The sequence below is a fragment of the Melospiza melodia genome, unplaced genomic scaffold (genome assembly GCF_035770615.1).
Source record: "Melospiza melodia melodia isolate bMelMel2 unplaced genomic scaffold, bMelMel2.pri scaffold_35, whole genome shotgun sequence".
NCBI classification, from domain to species: Eukaryota; Metazoa; Chordata; class Aves; order Passeriformes; family Passerellidae; genus Melospiza; species Melospiza melodia.
The window spans coordinates 2,096,975-2,123,583 of NW_026948670.1; the positions used below are offsets into that span (position 1 = coordinate 2,096,975).

The window sequence follows — 26,609 nt, forward strand, 5'->3', positions numbered from 1 at the left end:
TGCCTTCAGTGCAACAGCAGCAAACATACCAGGAAAAAATAACCACAGGGCAGGAAGAAGAAGGGGTGTCCTTTTGTAGAGTGGGCACAACCTGTTTTCACTTTGCCAGCAAAGCCTTCTCCCCAGCTTCAAGGCAGGCACTGCAGTGAGTTACCACAGCCCCGGGTGCAGCAGGAGCCATGTGCTCAGGATTTAATACAAGGCACTTGATTTATTTTTTCTTCTGATACTGGGCTTGAAGTCTGTGAACTGCAGCAGTTTAGAGAGTTTAATCCCACAAAGGTCTGAGCAGAAGAAACAGAGAGACCAAACTGCCACACTGATATCTCATCAGTGAGATATCAGCCACACTGATATCTCATCTCTCAAATGGCACACCAGGCTGCAGAGACACTGCAGTGACCTTTGTCTCACCATGTCCCCAAGTCAACACCCATGAGAAGCTTACTTACAAATGCCAGTTTTAATCCCTTTCCAACTCCCTACAATATTTATCCCCAAGCCAATGCTACAATCCATTCAATAATTGTCATTCCTCAGGTCTATTTGTTACTCCAGAAAGACCATCTGGGATGCTGAAGGCTTGGCTACGTTCAGAGAAGATCAATACAGGATGTAGGCAGAGAAGAACAAGGCACCTGACCAGGAGAATTGAGAACCTGACAAAAGGAACTGAGGATGATATTAATTTTGTGGGATTTTAGGCATTTAATACCTTTTGAGAGAGGCTTCTTTACTATGATGGAGGTTAGCACCTCCAGAACATCATCAACCATCATGTCTCCCACATGTGTCACTCTCAGCCTCTCCTCCTCTCTCAGCGACTCAGGAGAGGGCCACCAAAGAACCTGGCAATGTGGAGGCACAGAAAGGACACAATAGGGAGGGATAATCCATCAGGACCGACACCAGTGTGAGAATCAGGAGGTTTAAAACAGCCATGGTAATCTGTTGTTGGAAACAAGGAGTTAAAGGCTAAAAGGGCTCAACTTGAGGAGGGTAAAGGAGCATAAAAGGAAACTATTTTCCAGGGGAGGGCTGGGAAGCTCAAGAAGGGGATTCATGACCAGGCCTCAGCACTCCCTGTTCCTGTCCTCAGCTTCTGAGTCTGTAACTCAGCGCTGAAATTGCAAGGATGAGACACGCACAACACAAACTCCCTTCTCCCAGCTCCAGCTCGCAGTGGGAGCGTTTCAGGACACGCTGTGCCGCTGTCAGGGCGTGCAGCTGACTGCCTTGGATCCCCTCTGTGCTCGATGGGTGTCAGCTGCCTCCCCTCACCCAGGCCCCAGCCCTGTCCCAGCACTGGTGCCCCCCAAGCCGGAGCATCCCGGGGCCGAGGGCTCCGCGGGGCTTGGCCAGCACTGCCCGGGCCAGCCTGGAGGTGCTGGTCCCACCCCTGGCTGCCAGACCAGCAGGATGGATGGGCAGAGCTGCCTGCCAGCCCTGCTGCCAAGGCAGAGTGAGAACAAATTTGGATAATAAAAGCTGGAATAAGGAGATGCCTTGGAGAGGGTGCTGGAATAGCGCTTTGCAAAGCTTCAATTTAAAGCCTTGTTTCTACAGCTAACGCAGCCGTAAGGGACATTAGCCTAATTTCTGTCAAGAGAACTTGCCAACATAGCAGTATTTAAGATAGACACTAAAGATGTGTTTTATCTCACAGATAGATCACTGGGAAAGGAAGGAGCTGTGCCACACTTGGTTCACAGGAAAATAAATTGATGTTCTCCTTGGGCCTAATTCGTGGATGCTGTTTTATAACACCACATGCACGAGCAGCCTCCCATTTTATCAGTATGCAGCTGAGATTGGTGCCAAATCCACTAGAAAGTGGGATTAGATACAGGAACCCACAGGGACATGCTTCAAATGGGCACCCAAGGACACAGAGCTGGGCATTTTCCAGCCACAGAGTATCTGAAACATTGGGCCATGTCCTGAAGGGTCAGGTCCTTCTACTGATGGTGCTCACCAGCTGAGCCATAGTTGGTGGGGGGGCTTTCAGGGCCAAGGGGAGAAAACTGGGGATAGAAGAAAAGAACTGTCTTGGCTTCCTCAGGACCAGCAGCAGGAACTCACCTGGCCTGGTTTTTAGAGATGCTCCATTGTGAGTCAATAGAAAGCAAAGAAAAGAGAGGCTGTACCCTGAAGCTTCAGGAGAAAAGTGTTGCAAGCTCCTGCTCCCATCATACCCCACTCTGAGGAACTAAAACATTCCCAGGAGTCCAAGTATATTAAGGCTGGCATGGCTCCACATGTCCCACGTGCCAGCCTTGGAGCTGGGTTGGAGACATGCCCAGGAGAATGCTGGTGCCACGGCACAAAGGCTTGTCCCAGACTTGCAGCTTCTGCAGTGGAAAGTTGAAAATGCCCTTTTATTTGCAGTTGTTACACGGAAATAACAGCCATGTAACCTTGTCCCAGCCTTGGAACAGAAATCAGCTTGCAGAGGAAGCCTGAGGGAGCGCGACCCTGAGCTGCAGGCTCGAGGGCAGGAGGGTGGCTCTGCTCTGCCACGGATTCTGCCCTTGCAGGAGAACTAAATCAATACAGCAGCCAGAAATGTCCCTCGGGAAGGAAATCCTCTCAAAGATAAATCAATAACTCAGTGTAATTTTAGCATGCAGCCAGGAGAATTTACATTGCCAGAAAGGCTGAGAGCTCTGCCACAGAGACAGAAGCACAGCATCATCAAACAGCCCTGCAGCAGACCCTGCACAGAGCACGGGCTCTGGGTGTTCACTGCCAAGCCACGAGGCTGGGCTCTGCATTTTGGGACCCCACAGACCCAAATCACAGGGACAGCAGCAGGGATGTGGTCCAGCCAAACACCCTTGGGACAAACCCACCTTTCCCTTTTCTCCTCTGCAGCAGCAATGCTGCAATCATGGCAGTGCTGGCAAACACTCCAGATCCTGCAGGGTGAGACACACAAAGCTCAGCTAAACCAGGCTCAGGAGCAGAGGGGGAGTGCTCCAGCCACAGCCCCCATCCCTGGCCAGGGGTTCCCACCAGCCAAGCCACCCACAAAACAGCACATCAAGGATGTGCTGCAGTCCCCAGTGATTAATGAGACTGCAATTTACGTAATTATATTAATGCTAAGTACACTTGGAGCAGTAAGTTCAAGGGAAGTGATGACACTGTAGAGGACAGTTCAACACTGAGCAGTAACTCCAGCAAAAAGGGGGGAGAAAAAAAGCCCCTAATTATTCAGTAGCTCTTCTCCCAGATTCTCAGGGTCAGCTTGGAGGAGAAGGTGGCCTGAATTATATTTTCATTTCCAGAACATCAACAGAATTGCTAAGTGAGTTGCAGCGGCAGTGTCAGAGCCTGCCCATTGTTATGGGTGCCAGCCCTGTCCCCTCCCTGGCTCTGCAGGGCCAGGCAGGGCTGGGCTGCCGTGTCCCTGCCAGTGCTGCCACCACCGAGCCCTGCTATCCTGGGGACACAGGACCAGCTCCCGTGCCAGTGTTTGTCCTGGTCCCCAGCACAGACAGACAAACTGCAACAACCAATTCCTCAGAAGCCAGGTGTAGCCTCCATGCCTGAAGGTGCAGGAGCCTGTCCAGGATAAGCCTGAGGAGCAAACAGCCCGGTCCAGCCAGCAGGGGTTTGTGCACAGCCAGCCCTCTGCAGAGTGCCTGTTGGCACAGCCACAGCCCCTGGCAGATGTGGAGCCTGTGCCAGGGCATGCAGAGCTGGGAAGGACTGTGCCCACACACACACAGAGCTCTTCCCCTGTACGCCCACCTGGAGCCACGGAAGCATTTTGGAGCACCCATGCTGGCCACAGTCCTGCCACTCCTCACAGGTTCCTCTGGTGCCAACAAGCTCTCCCACAGATTGTGCCATCAGTGCTGATGTGCTCCAAGAGCGTCAGTCTGCAAATCCAGCTTTACAGCAGTTACCAATGCACACTGGGCTTCTGCATTGCTTCATTGAGACTTGAACCTTTACAGGGGCCTGGAGTGCCAGGACACAGGGAATGGCTCCCACTGCCAGAGGGCAGGGATGGATGGGATATTGGGAATCAGGAATTGTTCCCTGGGAGGGTGGGCAGGCCCTGGCACAGGGTGCCCAGAGCAGCTGGGGCTGTCCCTGGATTCCTGGCAGTGCCCAGGGCCAGGCTGGACACTGGGGCTGGAGCAGCCTGGGACAGTGGGAGGTGTCCCTGCCATGGCAGGGGATTGGAATTGGATGAGCTTCAAGGCTCCTTTCCAACCCAAACCATTCTGGGACCCAATGACTCTGCACCTCTGAAATGCTGAGATCTGCCTGCAGAGCTGCCCCAAGGGCCAAGGTCAGTGCTGGAAGCTAAAGGTGCATTATGACCACCCCACACAAAGCCAGGACAATGACTTGTTTTGCTCCTACAACACAGAATATGAAGCTGCCTGAAAAGCCAGGGCAGAAGAACTCTGCAAAGACAACACAAAAGAGGAGACCCCACAAGCCTCATGCAACCCCTGTGTCTGATTGAAAACCAAACCCAAATTAAAGCAGTCACAAGTTTGGTGTCTCAGGATTGCACTCAGAGCTCTCCTGGTGCCTTCCAAGCTCAGCAGCAGCATCCAGCAAGAGGGAACATGCAGAAGGCAACTCAGTGATGATTAGGAAGACACATATAAAGTAATCCATCACAGAGCAACCTGTGTGCACCTACATGTCCTGCAATACAATCAGAAATCAATAGCAAGATGCAGAAATCCTCAACCACTCAGTAAAATATAAAGAACAATTGTTATATTGATTTTAAAAGCACCTCTGTAAAGACAGTTGAGAAGAAGCCTGAGAAAGCAAAGCAAAATGCCTGAATTGAAACCTTTTCTTTCTTTTCCCTCAGAAAGACATTAATAATGGATTTTCAATGCAAGAAGGAAAACTGAAACCCACACCAGATTCTCCTGGTAATAACAGCTTTCTGCAAAGCCCAGCTATTAATGTAACAGGGACATCCATCAATCAAGCACACAGAAAGTACTTTGAGAGCTAAAAAAAGAGCATGAAAACATCTGCTTTTGGCAACTTAAATTTTGCCCTTAAGCACAAGGAACATAATAAATTAACAGGAGGTTGGGCTTGAACTTGTTTTCCTCCATCCTGGACCTAAATGCTGAGGATAAGGATGAAGGTACACAAACATGCTGCTGCAGGGATATGTCATGACAAAAAGTGGGCGAAAGGAGCACAATTTCATTTGTGTTTTTATTTGAGAACACTGGTGCAAGAGGACACCAAGCAGGGGTGTAGCATCTCCCTGTCTGCAGTTCAGGGAGCTCCTGTGCACCCTTTTCCACCTCCAGCATCCTCAGCACATCCAAGACTGCTGGAGTGGTCCCACAGTGGAGTGACAATGTGCCAGTGTGCTCCAAGGTGCCCATGGCTCCCCCCCTCGCCCAGCTGCTTCCCTGCTCCCTGTGGAGCTGTGGTGATTTTGGCAGCTCCTCAGTCCCTCAGTGTTCTCTTCAACCACCACATCACACCTGGGGTCCATCCACACAGCCAAGCACTGCCTGGGGTGTCCCAGCAATCCCAGAAAAGCTGGATTGGCACCAGGGGAATGGCTGCAGAAAGCAGCTGGGGTGTCCCCATGCCTCCAGTGTCCCCCCCTTGTAAAACACAGCAGGTCAGAGCAAGTGCTGGAGATAATGAACACAATTTATGGATTCCAGCACAGGAGGCTGCAGGCATGGCTGCAACCAAGTCTTAATAAATTCTGCAGAGTGACACCATAAAATGGCATTTTGGAAGGCTGTATTTATTGTCTCCCCACGCTTCTGTCTCCAAGGTGCCACACTACACTTAATAACAGTTTTCTCCCCAGCTGCCAGTGCTGCAAACCCTGACAAGCTAATGGTCAGGCCAGCCCTCCCCAAACACACACACATCTCACCCAGTACACAGCTTTCATGGCAGGAACAGGCAAAAAGGATTAAACCAGTGCTGCCCAGCTGCTGCCCAGCCTGTCCCCTCCGTGCTGGCTCTGCAGGGCTCCCTGCCGCGCAGCAGGACAGGAGTTCTGTCCCTGGAAGTGATGCAGAGGAGGAGCAGCTGCTGTGGGGTGGTACCTGCATGCCCAGTGTCCTGCTGGGACAGGAGCATCCCTGCCCTGCCCTGCTGGGAACACCAAGGCCCTGCCAGCAGAGCAGCCCCACCTGAAACTGCTGCCTGCTGTCACAGCAAGCTCTGGGCAAGGCACCAGCACAGCCCTGGGGGGAACCATGGGGAACCAGGGATCCTTATGGAGAACCAGAGGTCCTCATGGAAGACCATGGGGAACCAGAGATCCTCAAGGAGGACCATGGAGAACCAGAGATCCTCAAGGAGAACCATGGAGAACCAGAGGACCCCTGGTTCCTGGTGCCAGAAGGGCAGGAAACCTCCCCATTCAGCATTCCCACCTCCCCTACCACTGCAGTGTGCACTTCCATGGTTCCATATTTAGCTTTTGGGCCACGCATACAGTTTTTCTGGAGCATAATCTCCACTGAGTGTCTTGTTCTCCCTGCTGGTGTAGTGTTCTAAGCCTGCAAGAAAATCACTTTGAGCTTCAGGCAGTGCGTTGGGTGTGGATGGAGACTTGACAAGTATAAAGATGCTGCTGTTCCATCCCTGCCTGTATCACCTGCACTGCAGAAGGCACAAAAAAAATCATGTGAACCATCTTTAGTTCTCTTCAGAATACAAAAAGGTAACAAAAATGCCCAAACTCACATCTATCAGTTTATCAAGTACAGCAAACAGTACAAACAGGAGTGCAGGTGTGTTTGGCACTCACAGTGGATGGAGCTGAGTGTGAACATCTCCTCACCCAGTGTCCCCCCCTGTGGCCTCCGCGTCCCTCCCCTCTTGCCAGCTGCCAGCGACCAGCTCTCCTCAGCAGCCTGGCTCTGCTCCTCCTCCAGGACAAGTCCTTTCCCCTTCAGAAAGCAAACCAAAGGTTTAGAGAGCATCTGAAGAGATCAGTGTGTGGAAGGATGATGAAACAGGAGTCAAGTGAAAGCCCCTTGGCTTCTCTTCCAGCAAAGGCTCTGCCCTCATGGACCCCCTTCCCTGCAGCCTGTGGCTCCTGGCTCCAGCCCTCTGGACCCACAGCTCCCCAGCAGCTCAGACATTTCTTGCTGCCTCTTTTCAGAGGAGCCCTTTCTGTGCTTGCCCTGCTCAGACTGCAGCTGATGTTAGTGGGGCAGCAGTCAGCACCACCACCAGGGCTTGCAGCCCTCTGTGAAGCCACTGTGAGATTTTCTGTCTCAAAAAAGGCACTGCCAGACAGTCCCTGATAGCTGAGCCTGGAAACACCTCTGGGATCAACCCCTGCTCCAGCAGTGTCCCCTCCAGCCCCAGGCCTGTGCTCAGGAGGGTCTGGGATGTCCCAGGACTCCAACACCTCTCTTGTGGAGATGGCCTGCTCCAGCCACCCTGCAGTAACCATTTTTCTGTGTTTAAGCAGTGTTTTCTGTATGTTTTGCTGCTGGGATGGCAGCACAGCCAGTGGGGCAGCAGCCACTCATCCAGCATTTCCTCAGACAGTCTATAAATACCTGCACTCCACCTGTAAAACCCATCACCATGTGCACCCCACTTACAGCTCCAGCTAATCCAGATACAGCCAGGGATAACAATTTTTTGTGTATTATCTGGTGAAGAACAGACAGATAACTGTAATTAGTAGCATCCTGGTTAGGTGAAATGATAGTGTAATTAATGAAGATCAGGTAGGCTTTGTTTCAGATAAGGAAAGCAGCAGATTCTATCAAAATGTAAATGCAGCTCAAAATCCAGCCTCAGTGATCACTTAGAGGTGCTTTTAGAAACACCACCAGCCTGAGATGCAGAGGTTTCGCTTGGGCTGAATGACACATTCTGAAAATAAACCCTGGTCCAGGGCTAACATGTAAATTGTTGATTAGATCTATTTATTCACACCCCACAGTGATGGGGAAGACTTGCAGCTCCCTGCTCCTCCTCTGGCTTTGCAGGATCACTGGCACATTCCTGTTATTGCTGCTTGCAAGGACTCTGCAATCCCGGGAGCTCCCCAGCAGCAGAACAGCAGCAATTCCAAGTGACAAGCTGCACACATTAATTCTGTATTCCCATAACACCCTGTTGCAAGTGAATGACCCAAGCAAAACTTCCTGCAGTCTGAAGGATCAGGCAGAAAAATCAGAAGAGAGGAGCCTGAGTCTTTTGAATCAGAAATGTTGTCCCTCATTACAATTTCCAACACCACCACCCTTACTCCTTCCAAAATGTAAACACATAATAAAAAATTAAACGTTAATCTGGCGTGGAAGAGTTCTTCCAATAAATGGGAATTAGCTGTACAAAATATCAGGACAGACCCAAGGAGATTACATTTCCTTCCCCAGCTTTTGCTGGTAAAGCAGGGCTGGAAAAACAGAGCCATATTTATTTTTTAACTGGGAAGCTTCCTCAGGATGCCAAAGGAAGTAGCTTCAGTAAAGCAGAGCCATTTGTCTCAGTGTGCTTTCAAGTAAGAACAAATGCAAAACCAGCTTCTAGACCTCAAGGAGCATCAAATAGCTTTTTAATTTATGTCCCAAATTCCCTGCAGATTCTGAAATGAACAGAGGGCAGGGTTCAGAGAAAATGCCTCGCTCAGTCAAGACAGCTGGATGGATATTCTGAGTTTTCCTCAGAGGAGAAGGTGCTTTTGCACCAGAATGGAGCAGGCACAGCACACGGCTCTGGAAGGATCTGTAGAAAAAGCAGACCTGTTGCTTGTGTGACCCTATAAATAAATGTATGGAAAACTGAATAACTTAGAAAAGAAAAAGGAGAAAAAAAAAAAGAAACTGGAGCCCCATCTGAGCAAGAGGACAATTTGCAGGCAAGAGCTGTGAAGGAGCAAGTGAAATATTCTTCACAGGAGCCATCTGACTGTGCTGACTGCCTGAAAACCCTCTGGCCTTGTCCCTGCCCACCCAGAATCAGCTCTGTGGAAGTTTCAGTAAGTCAGGCCTTAACCCACGGGGGAAACTGCAGGGAGAGAGGGCCTGAGCAAGACCATGGAAAACACTCCCTAATTATGGAAAAAGATAATGCTGCAAAACTGTGGGTAAGGGATGTATATGATGCAGACTGAACAGCAAGGAAAAACCAGGGATTAGCCCCTAGAGCCAAGTTCTTTTGTAACAACTGCCACACACATCCCAGGGCCCAAATCCAGCAGCTCCTGGAGCATATGGCCACACGTATCCTGGGAAAAGGGCTCAGAAATGGTCATCCTGGCCACAGGCTCAGACACCTGTGCTCCAGCAAACCTTCAGTCAGGGCAGGGTCTGGGTACAGAGGCAGCAATGCCAAAGGGACAGATGTGGAAGGAGGTGGAAAGATGGTGCATCCCCTCAGGGCTGGGGCTGCCTCCTTCACCACCAGCAAATGACAGCAAACACAGGAGAGTGGGCTGAACACACAATGTCTGCAAGATATCTATAGGTCAGGGCCAAATTTATGACATTACAGAATAAAGTTGACAAATTTAGGACAAAAAAATCTCTGCAGGAATGCCTGACCCCAGAGCTGCCAGCCTCTCCCAGAGTGTGTGGTCAGTCACATCCTGCAGCAAACACCAAACACTGCAGTGCCTGTCCCACACAAGATCACACATTTGAAGCCTGAGGGAGTTGCTGTGATTATGTTTGATCAAACCTTCATAACTGTTTCAGTAACCCTGGGACCCAAGTCCCATGTTTTGAAAGCATATTCCCCCAGGAATTTCCCATTTCCCAAGGAAAAGGTTGGAGCTTTGGGCCTGCTGTGGCTTGCTGGCTTTGGAAAGAGGAGAGATGCTAGCCAGACTGGAAATTCAAGATAACCAAGGCTGGAGGCACTGCCAAAACATTTCAGAGGAGGGAAAACATTTTTTTTCCAAAGCACTGTTACAAGCTTGAAATAAATGTGCAGACTGTTAGATAAAGAGAGAGATAAAAATAGGCCTGTTAATAAATACCTCTTCTTTAATGAGGTTCATCCTTCTAAACAGCCACTCGAAGGTTATTGGAGCTATTGCAGCAAATCCAGCCTACTTGCACATAAAAACCAGAGCAAGATATTCCTCATCACCCAGCACACATTTGAGCACCTCTCAGCAGCTCACAGGCTCACAGCATCCCCAGCTTGGCAGGGAGGAGATAAAAGCAAGGAATGAGAGATGTCTTCCCTGGGAAACAGTCTCTCTTCCTTCAAAGCACTTTTCCCCCACCAAACAATGTACATTAAACCACGGGAATGGTTCCACTGCTGATGTCTGCTGCTATTACACCACCAGCAGCCTGAGCATCATTAAAGTGAAGTTTGAAATTATTCTGAAAGCTGCAGCTTAACCTCCTCCTGTTGCACTAAAACCACTGCTTGACTCTCAGCACCTCATCCCCTGGTTTATGGCCACTCCTGACCACCTGGAATACCCTGCAGGGCTCAGAATTCCACAAACCACTAGCAGGAGTCATGGCTTGGCTCATGACAACACAGCACTGCACCCTTGTTTTGGCAGTGCCCACAGCCTAGTCCATGGCTGCATGTTGGAGAAGTTCAGATTTTATTCTGGCTGCTCAGAAGCACAGTTAGTTTTTGGCAGAAGGAGCATCCCTGCAAAAGTCTTTTGTAACCAGTTTGAAACCAGTAACATCATGGCCAGCAAGGGACAGGACTGACCTGACACACCAAAAACCCACCCCAAGCCCACTCTGCTCCTACACCTGAGCAAGCATTGTAGGGCTCTTTCTCACCACATCAGTGCTGCCAGGACACTGCCACTTCTGGAAATGACAGAAGTTTTACCTGCATTTGGGGGGCAAAAGCTGGCTCCCAATTCATGGAATTGGGGGTCCCAATTCTGTACAGAAATGCTGAAACCAAGCTGCAGGGCAGGACATTTGTGCTGTGATTCCCTGCCCAGAGCTGGCATCCTTCAAACACATCCTCCTGCTGGAGCAGGGGGCTGGGAACCCCTGTCTGCTCACTGTCCCAGCATCTCCTGAGCCCCAGTCCTGTCCTCTCACCAACAGCTGGAGGGAAACATCACCATCCCTCTTACCCAGACCAGGACCAGGGCATGGAGGGTGTGCTTGGTGAGCCCCATCTGTCTGGCACTGCCCCACATGCCAGGCAGGAGCAGCACCTGGAGCTTCAGCCCTGGCACTTCTGCCAAGGACTTGGAATTAGGCACAAGTGTTAGGGACACTGTGCCTCCTGTGATGTGAGGATGAGGGGCAAAGGGAAGCTCACAAGGGTAGGAAGCTGAGAGAGGAGCCCATGAAGGCAGCTGGCAATAAAAAGGACAGGCAGGAGATAAATTAAGGAGATGGAAAGCCTCCTATGCTAGAAGTCAGATTGAAAACAAACAGAGGGAGAACTACCAGGGACCATAACTCAGCTTCCAAGCACTGAACATTTGCTCTCAAGTCAGCCTGGCCTTTCCTACCTGCTGGAATCATCCTCCAGCTCTCCTGTTGCTGGCCAGACAAGATTATAACAACTCCAGAGTCGAGATTCCTCCCATCTGCACATCACTAACAAGTTGTTTTATAAAGAAACGTGGAGAAGAAGCATTTCATCTAGTATAGATGAGGTTTTTAAAATTCCATTTGCCTTTCCTCTGTATGCAAAACCGTGCTGATCTGATGAGGCTCCTATTTCCTGGATTAGACACGTGAAACTTTGCAAAAACGAGCACACCCTGGTGGTTTCACTCTGTATTTCACAGCCCTCTCTTGACTGTGCTGCCATAAATATTTCAGAGACCTGCCCACCACTGTCTCAGTTAGGTCTGGGTCAGTGAGAAGCCAATGGTTTGGACAGTGATGAATTCAGCAGAGCAATTAGCAAGAGTTGTTGCAGCTCAGGACATCCCAGCGAGCAGCAGGAGCAGACAAGGTGTGAGGGGACCCTCAGCAGAGCCAGGTCACCCCCACGGGCTGTGGCACAGGCCTGGCACAGATCCTGCTGCCTCCTGCCTCCTGCCTCAGGAACCTCCTGTCAGCCAAATCAGCGCTGCCTCATTTGGCCACTGGAATCCCCTGGAGGACAGACTGGCAGTGAAACTGGGCTGAGGTACTGCCCATCCTCAGCCCTGTCCTTGCACAACAAGCCCTTCAAAGCAGCCCTGAAAACGCCTCCCTGCCGTGGCTGCCTGCAGAACTGGGCTCCCACAGGTGTAAAACCTTGTTTGAGCAGCAAATGAGACAGGAGAAGACCTGTGACAAGCAGGAGCAGCAAAGGCAGCCTGAGGATCCTTGGGAGCTGCAGCCATGGATATTTAAATGCCAAGCAATGTATCACTGGCTCCCTGCTGAACATGAGATGGTTTCATCTTTGCAGAAGCAGCACCAACAGCATGCTCACATCAGCTTCACTCTGGCAGCCTGACCAGCAGCAGCAGCTGTGGCTCCTTGGTTTTTAACTGGGAAATCATTGGGCACTGCAGAAAATTACTCTGGGCAGCACAAACAGTGGGGATCACTGCAGGTTCAGCTCTGCAAGGCAGAGCTTTAACCACAGCTGCAGGTGCAGGCCAGCTGAGCTCCCTGCTCTGCCCTGAGACATCCATCCAAAGCCCAGAGAGATCCACGCTGCACCGTGCCAGTCACGGTGCCACGCTCTGCTCCATCCCTCCAGTCTGCAGGGAGCTGCTCTGCAGCAAAGGCAGCCTCTGTGCCCCACTGCTGCCTCTCTGCAGAGCAATCTGTAAATATTTTGATATTTGGGCAGTGGAGGTTCTCACTTGTCCATCTGGATTGGAAACTGGACTCATTAACTCCCAACTGTCAGCTGGAAAAGCTGCCAGAGGGTTTCTGCCACATTAGGGAGCAGCAAAGGACTGCTGCCACGGGGATGGGCAGAGCAGAGCCCTGTGCAGCCCCAGCTCTCCACTCATCACTGCTGGGGGGCGATTAATGCCCTTTTCCTTTCCCAATTAAACCCCTGCCTCTAATATCCTTGCTCTGAATCTTCACAGCAAACTCTTCCCAGAGGAGCCACTGCTTGGGTGGAAAATTTCCCACCACTGCTGGGTGGAAAATCTGCTGCTCAGTGATACAACTAGATGGCCAGAGAAATCCAACTTTCAACCATCATTAGGAATGCTGAACAAAATATTGGGAAATTTGGTGCCCAAATAACAAAAGTAAAATATGTTCCAGCTCCCAAGGGTACTGTCACATGGAGAAAGTGTATTCTGAAAGAAAAAAGACTGCAGAGGAAGCACAACTTTAACAAACTCTGTTACCTGACCATGAGGAGTCAGAGCAGGGGTGTGAACCTTCATTCAGAGGAAACAGCAATCCCACTCACTAAACACCAAAAAACCTCCAGGTTCCTGTGGACTCTAACCATGGACAGAAGGAAAAGCCCCACAGATGATGCCCAAAAGTCTAAGAGCAGAGGTGCTGGAAGCCTCTCTGGGGCACACATCTCCCTTCAGTCTCAGCCTGCACCTGGTGCATTATTTAGTGCCAAGTGAGAAAGAAGCAATGCCTAACCAAGTGTTAAAGGGCTTTGGGAAGTTTCACCAACCTTTCCAGAGCCGTCAGCTCCGGCTGCCTGGCAGAAGAGACAACTGATCTTGCTTCCAAATTACAGGCAGCACAGCTCTTAGGGCAACTGTCTCTCTGTGTTTGCATCCAGCCACCTCCAGCAGCTTGAAGTGTGCTCAAAGTGCAAGGAAGCACTTGATCAAAATCCAGCTCACACTGTAGACAGTGAGGAACAAGCGCCCAAAGCATTACAGACACAACAACAATCGAATCTGGGGAGGGATTTGACAGGTTACAGGCTGATGACACTGCTGCAGTCCCGGTGGAAATGTGGATTGATGCAATTAGCAACAGGGAACTGGAAACTCAGCAGAGGAAAACTGGGAACACATCTATAAAAGATGAGCTGCTGCACCATTGTAGAGAAGCACAAAATCCTGCGTGAGCTCAGAACAGGAACAAGTTGAAACAGGAGTGAGATGGGGGAAACGCAGCTCCAAGCTCCCTCCCAGTGCTCAGAACTGTAGATCCAAATTCTAAATTCAAACACTTGAATTTGCTTCCCCCAGAGAGACTGGCCTATTTTGCAGCAGGGATACAACGGGAGAGGGAGCGGGGGTGTCCTGGAGACATGGGCAGCAGCAGGCAAACCCTGAGCCCAGCCAGGCTCTGCTCAGCTGCCAGTGAGTGCAGCCACATGGAAAACATGGCAACATGCAGAACCAGTGGGATGGACACGCTGCCAAGGTGTGTGGCTCTGCTGCAGCACCAAAAGGTGAATCCCTGTGCAGCCACAGCAGCAGCTGTGCCAGTCAGCTCCCTTCCAGCCAGAGCTGAGCTCACACTGGGAAAGTGTGGCCAGAGGCTACAGGGATGGGCTCATGCTGGCAGCAGGGCCCCAGCCTTGGCTAACACGTGCTGAAGGTGTCAGTGCCAGTCTTCACAGGGATTTCACTGCAGAAGAACCCCAGGAGACAGAAACCCAGGCTGGCAGCAGGAGACCAAGGCCGGCTCCTCTTTGTGCCACGTCCCCAGTGCTGGGGTCTGTAGCAGTCAGAACATGAGGCAGGACACCATTTAAGTCTTTACAAGAGTAACCAAAATTCCTCTCCTCTGTGAATACTGACAAGCTCCCCACTTCCCCAAGCCCTTCACTGCATGTGTCCAACATGGAATAACTACAGAAATGAAGCGGAATAAGGCACCCGAGCAGTGGAGAAGGTGCTTGTGAACAAATCCTGCAATGAGGTTTCTAATGATTGCAAGTATGTACATGTTCTGCTCCAACAAAGCTGGTGGGGATCTGCCAGGCTGAATAATGAGCAGGGACACCACACACCTTCCATACATGATGGTACAGAAATGGAATATAAGTATATACTGCAGCTCTGTGGAACGCAGGGGCTTTTGTAGCCATTTATGTTATACAAAGATTTACATTTGGAAAAGTCATTCTGCTATATCTGGCAGAAATTTCAAGACAAATGGAACCCATACTTATTCTTTCAATGATAATACTGAGCACAGGATAAAGCTCTTAAATTCAGAGCACTTTATAAAAATTAATTACTACTTAGTTCACCCTTGTGAGGTGGGAAGGTATTACACCTGCATATACATGAGGACAACAAAGCACAAGTGGATTAAACAGCTCGTTCAGGATCCCAGAGACAGGCTAATTGTTGAAATATGTATGCACATGTGCATCTGTGTGTGTTTGAATGGGTTTGGCCCCTCCAGAGCCTTCTCAGCACACAGAGGCCAAGCTGCTCTGCTGGGCTCCTCTCACCACAGAGTCCCAGGCATGTCTAATGAAAGACACCAACCCAAAGAAAGGGAAGAGATTTTTTGTGGTTTGCACAGATGGAAATAAAAGCTAGCTTTCAAACAGGCGAGGAACAGAAAAGCCATTGTTAAAAAGCTGTGCAGTGCTCCAGACAGCTCCTAATCAGCTTGCCACTGAGCAGCGCCACACCGGAGCACAGCAGACCTGGGAATCCACGTGCCAACAAACGTTATAAAACCTGGCCCTTGACAAATGAAGAGAGAAAGGGCTGTGGAGCCAGTGACAGAGACAGCCCCCACCCACAGGGGGCTGGCAGCCCACTCCTCCTGCTCCAGTGACCTGAAAGCCCTGGAGCAACCTCTCCCCTCCTTGGACGCTTTGCTCACCACCTCCAGTCCCTGCACTGGGTCACCGAGTCCTCCCCTCCGTGTGAGCACCAGCAAAAGCACACATTGTCATGGGCACAAACAGCTCTTGGAGCGTCTGCAAGGCTCCTGTCAGTGCTGGCAGGTGGGTTCCAGAGGCATGCTATAATTAGCAGTTACCTGGACGCAGGGTTTGCCACTGACCCGTGGGGTAAAACACTTCCAGGTCTTCAGGATCAGCGTCATCCCCTGTCCCCAGCTCCTTCCCACTGTCATCTTTTATGTCGCTCTCTTCTATTTTTGTAAGGGCAAACTCCTTTTGGAGAGAAGAGATTCAGCTCATTAGCAATTGCATCTGGGTAATTTAGTGCTGGCTGAGAATACAAAATTTTTTCCCTCGCCAGCAGATTTTTTTTTTTTTGACATCTGAGATTCTTTCCACATGGTTAAATTTAGATTTAAAGTATATTAAAGGTTAAACATGCATAACTAGCATGACATTTGTGCTGAACAAAGCAACGCAGCTTATTTCCTATTCCAGAGCAGGTTGCAGGTTTCAAACCAGCTCTAACAGAGCCTTACCTGTATTTCAGTCAGAGGCAGGAGCCCTGGCTATTATTAGGGTTGTATAACATTGTAAGATTGTAAGACCCCATTTTCCCTTGCCTAAAAATATGTCAAACTTTTAACTTTTTCAGCTGAAATTTTCCACACGAGTGGAATGCCTCAAGGCTTGTTGGTTGGTTTGGGGTTTGGTGAGTTTTTTTTGGGTTTTGTTGGGTTGTTTTTTGTTTTTTTTTTTCTTTTTCTTAAATGCACTTATTTCAGGCTTGGAGAAGATTTCAGCTAAAATAGTTCAGCTGTTTCCAAAATAGGACACGGGAAAAAGCACACCAAGCTGCCCACATGATACAAATGTGAGGATCCTCTTCTCCACCCTCTTCCAGTGTTCTCCAAGGCTTTTAAAACAATGAGGCAGGGATTTAATCACCACCTCCATGGCAAGTGCAGCACGAGGCTGGCAGAGGTGTGGGAGAGCAGCCAGCACGAGCGGCTCGATGTTACACCAAGGGAAGAGCAGCAGGGAAAAAAATCCTTGCTGTGAGGGAAACCTTGGTGTTCAATGGAAAGCCTCCCTAGGGAGCTGGTGGGAGTCACAAAAACCTCTGGAGAGTGCACAGAAATGACCTGTACTCTCACACCAGGCACTGACTCTGGGTCTGGGCTGTTCTGGTTCCAGCAGGAACAGATGAACTGGTCCAGGCTCATCATCCCCACAGCTCAGTGCCTGCTGAAGGGAATATTTTCAGCTTCTGAGATCACCAATTCAGTCACCACTGAGGAATTTGAGTTAACCATCTTACAGGGAATGATTAGTCCTAATTGTTGGCAATTAAGATGGAGTTACAGCTCACTTCATAAAGTGTTTGGTTCTTAATCCTTAGGATGTTTTCACAGGGAAAAATGTAAGTAAATTCAGAGGTTAACTGGGAAATTCTGGGACACATTCTGCCTTCAGTTCTTCCACTCTTTGGGAAAAAATGCATGCACATTTTCTGTCAGAATTTGGATGCTCTGCATATAAATATTCGTTTCCAGCCTAGAAGAGTCTTTCTGAGCCACAGAAATGTCAACCTGAGCAAAACATGCAGAGTAGCAACAACAGTGTGGATGTGGCACTTGGGGACGTGGGCTGGTGGTGGCCTTGGCAGCACTGGGTTAAAGGCTGTACTCAATGATCACAAAGGTCTCTCCCAACCTACACAATTGCACAATTCCATGATTGTGGTAACACACAAGGAAGGCTGACAAACCCATAGAATGTTTTCATTTCAGCTGTGGAAAGCGACTGCGATTTCAGAAATGCACGAGGAACCAGATCTTAACTCCTGCTTTTGCTGAGTGCATCAGGGGCTTGGAATTGTTTAAATTATAACAAATGGTTAAAGCTCAGGAACAATCACAGCCATAAAAGCCCAGGTTCTGCAGATGAAAATCAATGTTAACCTTTTCTGAGCCACGACTCAACAGGACTAAAAAAGAGTGAGTGGAGCAGTTATTACTTAGCTGATTTCCACAGCTCTGTGATTATCCAAGAGGGAGTTAGTGATACAGGCTATTGTAAATTTACCACCAGGCCTCCCAGTGCTGGATCTGTTCAAACACATAACGGAGACAGCTGATGTTTACCAGCTCTGCTCAGGAAAAGTGTGGGGTTTAAATGCTCAGTAAGGATAAAAGGATGTGACTTGGTTCATTTAAGTGCTGCTGTCACTGCCATTTCTAGCAAAAACGGGCAGCACCACACAAGCGATTCTTCATTTACACAGAAATCAGCAGAACCCTTTCTGGTTTGTTTTCATAATTCAAGCAGGAGAAAGACATTTCCTAAAGAATAATGGGCATTTCCTTAAAGGCAAAAAGCATCTGTGTTTTATCAGTCTGAAGTCAAGTGGAGCAGCCAAAACTTACAGGCACTCTCTGTCCCAGGCTGGAGCAGGAGAGGAGCACAGAGCCCAGCAGCAGCAGCAGGCTGACCCTGGAGGTGCTGGAGAGGAGCCTGGCCCAAGGAGACATTGCCACCAGCCTGAAATGCAAAGCAAAACAAACCCAACAGTATTTTTTTTCCATTTTTTGCAGGTTTCAGGACTCTTTACACAACACTTTGCCACACAGCATGGGATCAGGGGTGTGACATGGCAGGAGGCACAACACCTCGAGGTGTGAGCACAGGGACTCGTGGGGCTCACTGCTAATGGGGTTTGTGACAGGTAATGCCAAGAACTCATACTGACCCCACAGGGGATGATATCTCTCCTGGAAAATATGAGGAGACCTGCAAGACTTGTTTAAAATCTCTGTGTCAGTGCCATGGATGACAACTGGAGGGAAAAATAAAAAGCCGTGCAATCCCATGAAGGCTTTTTATGCCTGTGCCTCATTTTAAGCACTGAAGCAGCTGCGTTAATTCAAATTAAACAAAACAACCAGCTGTCCAAGGGGCAGGGGTTCATCTAATCCATATGTAGGGGTTTTTTTGAGGAAAACATTTTGCAGAGGTCAGCAAGGTTTACTCAGTGGTTCCTACAGCACAAGGCTTTCCCTGCTGCTCAGAGCAGAGGCTCAGCCCAGCCATGGGGCCAGGAGCTGGCTCTGACCATGCTCAGGTGTTCCAGGGAGCAGAGCCATGGCACAGACCCACTCTGATGGAGCACAGAGCCACCCTGATGGGGCACAGACCCACTCTGATGGGGCACAGAGCCACCCTGATGGAGCACAGAGCCACCCTGATGGGGCACAGAGCCACCCTGATGGAGCACAGACCCACTCTGATGGGGCACAGAGCCATCCTGATGGGGTACAGAGCCACCCTGATAGGCACAGAGCCACCCTGATGGGTACAGAGCCACCCTGAAGGGGCACAGAGCCACCCTGATGGGTACAGAGCCACCCTGAAGGGGCACAGAGCCACCCTGATGGGGTACAGAGCCACCCTGAAGGGGCACAGAGCCACCTTGATGGGTACAGAGCCACCCTGATGGGTACAGAGCCACCCTGATGGGTACAGAGCCACCCTGATGGGTATAGAGCCATCCTGATGGGGTACAGAGCCACCCTGATGGAGCACAGAGCTACCCTGATGGGGCACAGAGCCACCCTGATGGGGCACAGAGCCACCCTGATGGGTACAGAGCCACCCTGATGGGGCACAGAGCCATCCTGATGGAGCACAGAGCCACCCTGATGGGTACAGAGCCATCCTGATGGAGTACAGAGCCACCCTGATGGGTACAGAGCCACCCTGATGGGGCACAGAGCACATCACGGGGAAATGAAGGCTGCTGCTGCTGCTGTGGGTGCCAGTGCCCGGGCACAGAGCAGTTGTGCCCACCCTGCGTGTGAGCACACACACGTGTGCCCCCAGTGCCTCACACGAGGCTCGGGATCCACCTGCAGCCTTCAGCTCTGCTGGGCTAGGGAGTGCAGCAGCCTGCCAGCACACAGGCTGCACAAGTATTTCCTTTGATTGGCTCTAAATTTACATGCTGCTAAATTAAACTAAATGAGGTCTTTTGAAAGAAGATAGGACTGATTAGTTCCGTTCAAACACTCCTTCATTACTCATCCCTCCATCAAGTCTGCTCCTACTCCTATCCAGGTTTTAAAGAAGTTCCTCCCCTACACACAGTCCGAAATATCTTGCTTTGCTGTCCATCAGGGTGGCACATCAGATAGCAGAGCTCTCCCTCACTGAAGCAACCACTTTGTGACCCACAAAGCAGAAAACCTGCTCACAGCAGCACCCACCACCAGCTCCCGGCACCAAAGAGCCTCTGCCCCCAGAAGCCTTCAGGGACGTGGAGGGAAGCCTCCTCTCCTTCCACCCTTTCACTGGTACCTTGTCCCTACACTCCACTTTGGTATTTCTTCCTCTCCCTGCTTGGTTTTTGCCAGAAAAGGAAGAGGAAACCAGGAGAGGGACAGAGCAGAGGTAACAGTGCACCTGATGTACTTCTGCAGCCTCCAAAACTCCTGAGCCAGGGTCTTCCTGAGCAGCAGCCTCTTCCTTTGAGCCACATCAACTGGATTTTTCTCATTAATTGGTTTTGGAACAGATCTGGATTTCTGACACCCACAGCATGCCTGAGCAATGAGCATCCCCCTGCTTAACTCACACAGTTCAGGAAAGCATCACCTCCCAGTTCCTACTTCAGTGTCTCCTCTTTCCTAAAGGGTCAAAGAACCACCTCAAGGGCCCACAAGCCCTTATTAAACCACAGCTGGAGTAAAAGAAAAGCTCCCTGTTTTCATAAGCCAACCTGTGGCCAGAGCCTCCTGCTCTCTCCTGGGACATGGCCAAGCAAATCCAGGCTACAACCAACACCCAGGCTCCTGAGCTGGCACACCCAGAGCACAATGCACAGCCTCAAACTCCCTCTGCTCCCAGATCTTGATCCTTGTGCCCTTCTGGACAGTCCCACGGTCCTGACCTCAGTCCAGTGTGACCACAACACACAATTAATTCCCTCTCACCTCAGAACAAACTAAAGCTTTTTACACAGGAACAGGTTTCTTGGTTTGATTGAGGTTTTTTCAGTTATAAAACAAGCAGCAAAACTGGAATAATGAAAAATAGATGTATCCCTCAAACTTTATCTGCAAGCCTGGAAATAAAAAGAGGAAAAAAAAAAAAAAAAAAAAAGAGAAATTCAACAAAGCAGTGGCTGAAAGCAAACACACACTCCCAATAAAAATAGAGTTCACGTGTACCGAGGAGGCTGCTAGCAAATGACAGCACAGCCTCTTCCAAGCCTCCAGCCTCCTGCCTGCCTGGAAGATGACATCTGCACAACAATTAGCACTTTGCTCAGTCCCAGGTAGGCAGGAGGAGCCGACATGTGCAACAGGGGCTCTGGAGCTCCTGGAGAGGAGCTTCTGCACAGGCTGACATCTCCTTACAGACAGACACACACAGAGAGCAGGAGAGGATTTCCACACAGAATGTTCTGTGGATACAATGAGAGCAGGAGAGGATTTCCACACAGAATGTTCTGTGGATACAGTGGATTTCCAGAAAAAACTCTCACAGCCTGTGAAGCAGAAAGGGTGGTCGTGGTGACCCCACCTGCACACGGAATGTTTGCTTGGATTTGAGGGCATCTTTGGGGATCCAGCACGTACAGCAGCCAGGCAGCAGCAAAACTGGACTAGGAAGGTCACAAATTCCCCTTGTGCAGAGTGGAGGGGCTGGTTTTTTCTCAATAATCCTTTTTGTCAAACAAAATCAGGCACTATGGAAAGAGCAAAGGGTCAGACTCTGAGAAGTCTCCTCTGCTGGCAGTAACCCTCCTGTCAGAGATGGGGATGTTGCTGGCTGGGAGGTTCTGCTCCACAGCTCCAGAAATCCTGGTCTGCACCAACAGCAGCAGAAACAGCCCAGAGCTGTGCTCCCCATTAGCAGGGACATTCCAGCGAGGGCAGAGCTGTGCACAGGGGGCTGCACAGCCCCGGGAATGCAGCTCCCACAGCCACAGGTGACAGCCCCAAGGCAGCCAGTGAGAGGAGCACATGTCATTGATGCCTCCTGCTGCTGGCAGCACTGCCCTCACAGCCCAGCACAGAGCCCACACTGCCCGTCCTGTGCCACTCCAACAAATCCTCCAGGAGCCTCATCTGAGCCCTGACCTGCTGCTCCAGGAGAGCACACAGACATCCCAGAGCCCCTCAGCCCCAACATCAGCCTCTGGCTTTGCAGCCAGCTGGAAGCAGAATTCCAGAATCACTGAGCTTGCAAGAGACTGCCAGGACCATTGAGTCCAAGTTGTGCCTGATCCCCACCTTGTCCCCTGCCCAGAGCACTCAGTGCCACCTCCAGCCCTTCCTGGGCACCTCCAGGGATGGGAGCTCCAAACCCCCCTGGGCAGCCCCTCCCAATCCCTGAGCCCCCTTTCCATGGGGAAATTCCTGCTGTGCCCACCCTGAGCCTGTAGGCAATTTCCTCTTGTCTTGTCCCTCATTCCCTGGGAGCAGAGCCTGACTCCAACCTGGCTCCTCCCTCCTGGAGAAGGTTCCCCTGAGCCTCCTTTTCTCCAGGCTGAGCCCCTTTCCCAGCTGCTCCTCACAGTTCCATACACTGCTGGGACTCTCCAGCCCCTTCCCAGCTCTGTTCCCTTCCCTGGACATGCTCCAGCCCCTCCATGTTTGTCTTGCCATGAGAGCTCAGAACTGGACACAAGACTGGAGGTCCCTCAGCAGTGCCAGCACAGGGGACAGGCACTGTCCTGCTCCTGCTGCCACCCCAGTGCTGATACAAAAACACCAATTATCTCCAAGAATAAGCAATACCAATAAGCTAATCCTTGTTTTCACCTAGGGATGACCTGAGGGAGCAGGACTGGTATTACAGCCTTACAAACTGTCTGCAGGTTAACTCAGGGCAGGTTTCTGTCCAGTCAGCCTCACTGAGATGGCAAGGGGAGCACCAGCAGCACACTGTGCCATCCAGCACAAAGCACCAACAGAGCTCCCTCAGTGAGAGCAGGGCAGGGATGGGAACCCCCAGGCACCTCCAGCTGAAGCAGGGCACAAAGCCCTGGAGGCACTCACAGCCTCTGAGGCTGAAGGAGAAGTTTCCTGGGCCACAGCAGCTCAGGGAATGAGCTCCAGCCAGCCGTGCACAGGGGCTGTGGGACTGGAGAGGCTCTCAGGACACAGAGTGCACGGGGAATCTTCTCTGCCAGCATGGAGCGTGCAGAAGCAGAGCGTGCCTCGGAGATCAGAGGCTGAATTTATCATTTATTATTTATAAGCAGCGCATCTCTCTGAATTTCTGGCAGCTGCTCTCGCAGGGCTCTGCTCTGCCTGCACACCACATGACACTGACTCCTCAGAGCTCTGGGGTTGGCAGGGACCTCTGGGCCCACACCACAGCACTGGTGCTGATTTGCTCCAATTTAGGACTTCAGGACTTGCCTGGAGATGAGAGTGCACAGGGACCTTCAGGACAAACATCTTTCTAAAAGCTGTCACACTGCCTGACCTCCACCACATGAAACAGCTTTTCCCTTCCTCTTCGCCTCCCCACCACCCCGAATCCCAGCCAAAACACCTCTCATCCTACCCATACCTATTCCCTTCTCCCACTCCTTGCTGCAATTTCCCATGCACAGCACAGACAATAAGTGATGTTTTCTCCCCCCCTCAGATCTATCCTTTCCACCAGTTCCTATTTGCAAGGTGACACGTTGCCTCACACTATCCCAGGAGTCTCCCAGCATTCCGTGTGTTTTTATCCCCTCTGCTTTCCCAAGCTTGGAGAATCTAAGCCCCAGCTCAGCCTGCAGGTTTCCTTCCCACGGGGATTGCCAAGCCAAGGAACCCCTGCCAGTCCCTGCAGAGCACTGGCACAGAGCTGCCCCAACAGTGGGCACGCAAAGGACTCCCCCAGCTGCCCTATTGATCTGCCAGGAGCCACGAGCTGTGAGCTTCATGAAAAATGCATTTTCTCACCTCTCCACAGAGCGTCAGTCGGTGGTGACAGCTCTGACTCCCTGTGACAAACCAGGGGACCGGGAGCAGCAGGGAGCAGGATGGCACACGGGCAGCAAACGTGGGGCTCACCTGCTGCATGCCCTGGGTATGTGCACAGGAATAACATGGCATAGCAGCTTGTGGATTGAGCTCATGGAATGCCTGGCTGGATGTCCAGCCCTGGCTTGGCTCCCACATGCTTCCAGTTTTGTGGCAAGCTCCCAGATGAAAAGGCACAGGCCACTGGGATCCACCTCATGGGTCAAACCCAGTCAGGAGCTGCCAGACTGGCAGCAAAACCTGGGATAAAGCCCTAACAAGCCAATCTCAAACCCACCCCTGAAGGGGAGGAAGGAGCTCTCTGGGGATGAACACAACCTGCTGCCACACCGGCTCCCTCAGGACCAGTCCTGGCTTTGTCCCCAGTCCCTGCATCAATCTGGACACATCAGTGCCCACGCTGGGGCTCAGCTGCTCCATTCCAACACTGACACCGTGGTTACAAACACTGAGGTCAGCAGCAGTAGCTCCCTGTGCTTGGATCAAAGGCTTGATGCAAGTTTGCTTTTTTTCCATCCCTGCACTGGTCCTTTCTCAGTGGTTGCAGAGGATGCCTTTGTTCAGCAATTAAATAAGCCCTGGGACAGGAATGAGCATGAAGGGAGAGCTGAGAGATTGCCAGTCCCACCATCCAGAAGTGACTCTTGTGGTCATTGCCGTTCCTCTATCCAGGCATTTCCCACCAAGACTGAAAAGCAACTCTTGCTCCCCAACCATCAAAGCTTCCCCAGGACAAAGCCAAAGCAGAACAGCCAGCCACTGCAGGCAGCATTCCTTCAACAGGGTTTTTCCTAAGGAAATTTAAATTAAAACAAGCCCCAAGGCCTGCAAATGCAGAAGCAAATGCACAGACACAGAAAGCAGAAAGAGAACATAATTCCTTCCCTCTCATGTTGTTCATCTGCCACCCCTGCTTTGGGGAATGGTTTGTTGCCTTTTAGAGCTATTTTAGATGTTACTTGCAGCAATGTGTGGAGAAAACAGTTGAAATGTGATGGTGCAGCATTCTTTTTAATTAAACAATCCCTCAGGCACCACGGAATGGCTCCAGTCAAGCCCAGGACACTGCAGGTCTGCCTCCTCCAGCACAGCAGAAGGTCTCCCAGGCCCCTCTGGAGGTCTGCTATCAGATGGCCCAGATCTTCTGCAGGCTTTGTCCTTCCTGCTGCCATCCTGGCTTTTTGCCCTGTCAGCCTCTGCTAAGCAGAGCTTTGATCCTCCAAGCAACTCCTGGTTCAGGGACCTTCTTTCCTTCTGCTGCCCAAACACGAAGGACATGCAGCTGGAGCTCCCCGTCACCTCACCTTCAGATGGGAAGGCTTTGATGTGGTACAGAGTGCCTGGATCTGAGATTCCTCAGGTCTCTTCAAACAGCAGCAGAGCCACAGCTTGTGATCTGTGCAAAAGAGCATTTTCCTTGGGAATGGAAGTCACGCCAGCGTTCATCTCCACCTTGTCATGGCAGAACAAGCTGCATCGGTGCTTCAAAGAGCTCCTCAGCCTTAAATCCTTATAAAACATAGACTAAGTGGAGAACCTGTCTCTGAACATCCCATGAATCCCAGCAGAGGTTATGAAACGGCTTTTCTGTGACTGCCTGCACTGCCACGGGACCCTGCACGTGCCACTGGAACCGCAGCACCAAGGGCTCCCCTCACAAGGAACGCTCTGCTGCCCCAGGAGATCTGCATTCACGGGTTGTGCAGAGAGAACTAAAGAGCCAGTAAAGCTCCCAGGTCCCTCCTGGGCTCCATGACCAGGCTCCCTGCTCCTCAGAGCCAAGGGGTTCACTGAGCAGAACTTCAGCTCCATCCCCATTGCCCCTCAGCCACAGCACTCCTAAACCTGCTCTGAGGAAGAACAGAGACGTGTTCTGAGTGGGTTTCCTCCACAATTTTCTCTTCTAAGGGACAATTACTCTGTTTGTAACCTCAGTACCTTCCAGTGAAAGCACCGTTTCTCATCTGGAGCTCAGACCAACAGCAGGAGATCCAGACACTCAAAAGGAAAATCCTTTTGGTGAGACACCCTATAAAGAGCCATTTCATGGACTGGCATATCTCAGTATTGAGCAGCACTGCTCCACAGAGGGTTCTTCCTTTGACAGTCCTGGCTGTCACTGGACCTGCTGGCTCTGCAAACACCCAAGCAGCAGCCAAAGGACACAGGGACTTTCACTCCCATGTCTTGGTGTTTGCTGTGAGGTGATTGGCAAAGCCAAGAGCTCAAAATCAGCTGTCAGAGTGAGCAACAGGCTGTTCCCTCACACACCCTCAGCTCTGATCAAGAGGCACCTGCAGCACCTTCCTCTCTGCTGTGAGACACCAGAACATCCTGAGCAGCTGCCTGTGCATCCTGGTGGTGCCATGGCAGGTGGGACATGGCACATCCACCACAGGTTTGCCACACCCCGTCTGTACATGTCTGAGCTTCTCCCACGATAACTGCAGCCCTCAGCTGTCCCCTCCTGCACACAGGTTTTCTACCCAGCCGTTCTGCAGAGCTCCTCCATCAGCTGCCATCTAAATGAAGCTGCTCTGTGAATCCAGGCTGTTTCAGTGACAGCCTCCACAGTGACTTCCAGTGACCACACACGTCACGCGTCAAGACAAGTTTTAGCACTGACCCCAATGAGGAAGTGAGAAATCTCCATGCACCCAGAGGCAGGCAGGGGCAGTTCCTCATATGTCCAAGGGAACAGCAGTGGGAACAGGCCACATGTTTTCTGAGGCAAGGACCCTGACAAATGGCACATTTATTGTGCTATTCAGGAAGAAACAATAACTACAGTGGCCTCCAGTCTCCAGCTCTTTTAAGTCTGTACTTAAAGAAAGAGCAAAAAAAGACCAAAGCAAACAAGGC

General features: G+C 50.8%; 1 protein-coding gene across 1 annotated transcript in view; it reads right to left on the reverse strand.

Moving 5' to 3' along the window:
• Positions 1-18,238, reverse strand: part of LOC134434352 (nucleotide exchange factor SIL1-like) — a 60,657-nt gene extending 42,419 nt beyond the window's left edge. Inside the window, exons 1-2 of the mRNA XM_063183022.1 lie at positions 18,129-18,238; positions 15,837-15,972 (exon numbers count right to left, since the gene is read on the reverse strand). Of these exons, the coding sequence (XP_063039092.1) occupies positions 15,837-15,972; positions 18,129-18,233 (241 nt within the window). The 5' untranslated portion in view covers positions 18,234-18,238. The remainder of the gene's footprint in view (positions 1-15,836; positions 15,973-18,128) is intronic.
• Positions 18,239-26,609: the final 8,371 nt, after the last annotated feature.